The 4247-nt window shown below is 37.2% G+C and overlaps 1 protein-coding gene across 1 annotated transcript; it reads right to left on the bottom strand.

Moving 5' to 3' along the window:
* Positions 1-1171: 1171 nt before the first annotated feature.
* Positions 1172-2104, bottom strand: LOC127221739 (olfactory receptor 4K3-like). The gene has a single exon (XM_051183746.1). It carries the CDS (start codon positions 2099-2101, stop codon positions 1172-1174), a length of 930 nt encoding a protein of 309 aa, XP_051039703.1. The 5' UTR covers positions 2102-2104.
* Between the last annotated feature and the right edge of the window lie 2143 nt (positions 2105-4247).

Genomic DNA, 4247 nt, shown 5'->3' with positions numbered 1-4247 from the left:
GAGAGAGAGAGAGAGAGAGACCATAAAAGAGGGAGCCATTATAGGTTTGAAAAGAAAATTGATTCTAGAGAAATGTTCAGAGAGCTTCAAGACTGACCCCAACTAACAATTTGAGCAACAGTGGAAAGGTTCCCATAAACACCCTTCCCTGATAATGAGATTGATGACTAATGTATCCACCATCATAGAGCCCTAATCTAGTAGCTGATGGAAACAGAAGCAGATACCCACAAGTAAACAATGAGCTGATCTGAAATCCAGATGCAGAGAGAGAGGACAAGACCAGGCTACAGAAACCTACAGAGACAACTGACCTGAACAAGGGGAAGTTCATGGACCCTCAGACTGATAGCTGGGAATCCAGTTAGAAGGCCTTGGCAGGTAAGGGACCTCTGACTTGGAACCAGGATGTATCCCTTGTGCATGAAAGGATTTTAGGATCACATTCCCCATGAAGGGATACTCCCTTAACCTACAGGTAGGAGGGAAAACCTAGACCCTACTCCAAATTACTTGACAGCTTGTTGACCTCTCCTGGAAGGCATCACCCTCCCTGAATTATGTGGAGGGGGGCATGGGATAGGAAGGTGGTCAGGAGGTATGGGATGGTGGGAGAAATGGAGGGAGGGAGAGGGTACTGGGATTGATCAAAATAAAATAAATAAATAAATAAATAAACAAACACAGAGACAGATATTAGGGTTTAAGCTGAAGATCAAGAAGCAAAGCAGCCAACTACTGGAGTGTTGTAACCTATACCAATGCTAAGAACAAAAGGTTGATCACAGATCATAAACAAAATATCACTACAAAATTCCATTGCTAATTTGTGAAGTTATAACTTTTATTTCTTTTCTTCTTAATTTATTCTGCCCACTGGATTGGTGTTTTGCTAGAGAGCTGGAGTAAAGCAAGCATGATGACTTTGGTCATTTGACAAATTGAACACTTTGGAGCATATGATGGTACACAGGATTAGATTCAGGTAAAATTTAGTATGATGTTATACACAAAGATAAACATATGAGTTTTCTCAGTACCTGTTATACTTAACTTTACTAAAGACAAAGAATAGTTTAATGGCATCCTGTATACAAAGGCTTTGTGTATAGATTTAAGATGAAGGATTCACAGTGGTTTAATGGTGGGTATTAAAGTACCCACCATTAAATCATTTGGAACAAACATAGTTACTTAGGAATCTTTTCATAGCATTTTTCATCTCTTTGTTCCTCAGTGTATAAATAGCTGGGTTTAGGAGAGGTGTAAAAACAGAGTAAAACACAGCAAGAAATTTATCCAACCAGGTGACATTGAGTGGCCACACATAAATGAAAAGGCAAGGCACAAAGAAGATCATCACCACTGTAACATGAGCACTGCATGTGGAAAGAGCCTTAGATGCTCCAGCTTTAGAGCTCTGGTGAACAGTGATAATGATTAATGTGTAGGAAATGAGCAACAGAATGAAGCAGGTAACAGCTACAACCCCACAGTCAGCATTAGTTAGGATATCCAAACCATGGGAATCCAGACAAGCTAACTTGATTAACAATGGCACATCGCAAAAAAAACTATCGATTTCCTTGGGACCACAAAAAGGCAGCTGTATAAGCACTACCAGGTGACTCATTCCATGCACAAAGCCAGTAGTCCAAGAAACGAACACCAGCCCAGTGCATCTTTTCAGGTTCATAATGGTGAAGTAGTGGAGTGGTTTGCAAATGGCCACATAGCGATCATAAGCCATTACCACCAGCAGAACCATCTCTGCTGCAGCAATGCAATGGGCAAAGAAGACCTGGGACATGCAGCCTGCAAAGGAAATGGATTTGTTTTCCCTTGGAAAATCTGAGATCATCTTAGGAGTAGTAATGGAGGAAAGCCACATATCAACAAAGGACAGGTTGGCCAACAAGAAATACATGGGAGAATGGAGATGGCGGTCAGTAGTAATTAAGACCATGATGACAATATTTCCTGACACAATAAGCAGATAAAGTATCAAAAATATCACAAAGAGTAAGAGCTGAAGATTCTTTGAGTTGGCAAGTCCCCAAAGTATAAATTCTGACACCACAGACTGATTGCCTCCATCCATTTTACCCAGCGTGTCGCCAGATATGACCTGCAAAGAAAGAAAGATTATCAACAAGTCATATGAGGAAGTCTACTTCCTGTGTAGAATTTGATAGTCACCTTGAAACTTACCTGAGAAGAAATTCATGAATGTAAAAACAAAATAAAAGGAAAATGTGATGACAATGTTGCCCAAGTGAAAGCTAATGAGAAACACCCCCAGGAGAGAAGCTCTGGTTGGGTCTGTATTATACATGCTCTATCAGGAAATTCCTCTGCAGGAGAGCTGTGAGGAAGCAGGAGAGCAATGGCAAAAATCAAAAGTGTGTGTGGTTTGTTAATTTTAAGATGTCTCAATTTGTCACTAGCAATCATGACATGACATAATGAAAATGAGAATTAAATTTGGAAACTGGTAGGGAGTTGCATTAAATATCACTTCAAAATTTCTGACAGGTTTCTGACAGGATACTATCATGCATAATGAATTCATTGGACATCAGCAGAATTTCTTCTGTGACATAGGTAAATTAAAATTTTAGCTTAAATCTACGAAATGAAAGACTGGAAACCTCATTGAGGAAGCCGCAAGCAGAACAGAACACCATATAAGATATACAAGATACCAGATTGAAGTATACAAACAAGGCTTACAGTTATTCGCTAACAAGTATATATCACAGATTCATTACTCAGCTAAACTAATTAACAAAATACCACTGCAAATACCTGTAGGGATGGATTGACCAAAGAGCACAGCAAAGCATATTCACACCTGAGCTCTTAAAGCTACAATCAGCTCAGTCTTAGTGGTAGAAAATATTGATCATAAATCTCAAAAACTAATCTTGAAAGCCCTGAGATTTTTGAAATAGTGAGTTTTCTGATATGAATAATGTATCATCTGCAATCGTCTATATTCAGCATATATTCTCATTATATCAGTATCTACTGATCACATAAACATATAAGCAAAGTTGTCCTTGGACTGTCAGACTCAGATGAGTGTGGCATTATACTTTCAGTAAGCAGCAATCATTCACCTTAAAGCTTGTACTCAAGTCAGAGTGTAAATAATCTTTATCCATTTTCTGCTCGATTGAGTAAATCTCTTGATGCTTTTCAATTTGAGGATCTTTTTTATTTTTTCATAGATCTCATGAACAACAAAATAATATATGAAATAATCAGAATTGTTTTACCTTCCTATTTTCTGAGGACTGAAAAGGGTGGAGTAAGGATGAAAAACAAGAATGTCTGAAGACATCAGATAACACATTCAATTGTTATAGGAGCATGATGACAGATAACTAAACACACATTCCTTACAGAGATTAACAAAATATCCCAGGAAAATATACTCATCATGCAACATAGACCTTGGTTTCCTTGTGTTTTTATTACTTCATATTTCAAAAAGGTTCAGGCATACATGAACTTTTTAAATTTTTTGAATAATTTCTTTTCATTTTCAAGTTTATAATATACTTACATTTCTACCTTTATTTTCTTTCTCCAAATTCTTCCATATAGTGATCCTTGTTTTCTTTCAAATCCAGGAGGAGAAAAAGGCTATCTAAAGTAACTAAATAAATCTCAGATGAACTTTGAAAGACTGAAGAAACAAGAACGTACCTAGGTGCGTTCACACCCGGTCCACTGTTTATGTGCTAGATAGCTTTAGATTTAGTGTTTTATGAAACTCTTGATGTATCTCTGATTCTTGAGCCTTCATTTGGGGATCTTTGAATTTTCTGTTAGCTTATCTTGTCCAACATTAATATGGTGGTTTTTATTTTATCATATTATATTTTATTTTATGATGTTTTGTTATGTCTTAGAAGCCTGTTCTTTTCTAGTAAGAGACCTAAAGGGAGTGGATCCAGATATCAGAGGAGATGCAAAGGACCTGTGGGAAATAGACGGAGATGATATTGTATTCACACTGTATTGTATGAGAAGAGAAACCATGTTTAATATAAGGAGGAAAGAAAAGAAATTCATTCTTCTTTTTTTTCATTGTTTATATATACAAACTCTTCAGTCTATATGTTACTTGTAAACAATTTTCAGGGCTGCCTAATTGGTATTGAATGACCAAATGGTGTGTTCTTCCCTGAGATATCCTTCCTCTCCCACTCACAGGATTCCTTAGTTGGCCAGGTTTT

The sequence above is a fragment of the Phodopus roborovskii genome, unplaced genomic scaffold (assembly GCF_943737965.1).
Source record: "Phodopus roborovskii unplaced genomic scaffold, PHOROB, whole genome shotgun sequence".
Taxonomy (NCBI): Eukaryota; Metazoa; Chordata; class Mammalia; order Rodentia; family Cricetidae; genus Phodopus; species Phodopus roborovskii.
This window is presented reverse-complemented; position numbering and strand designations above follow the sequence as displayed.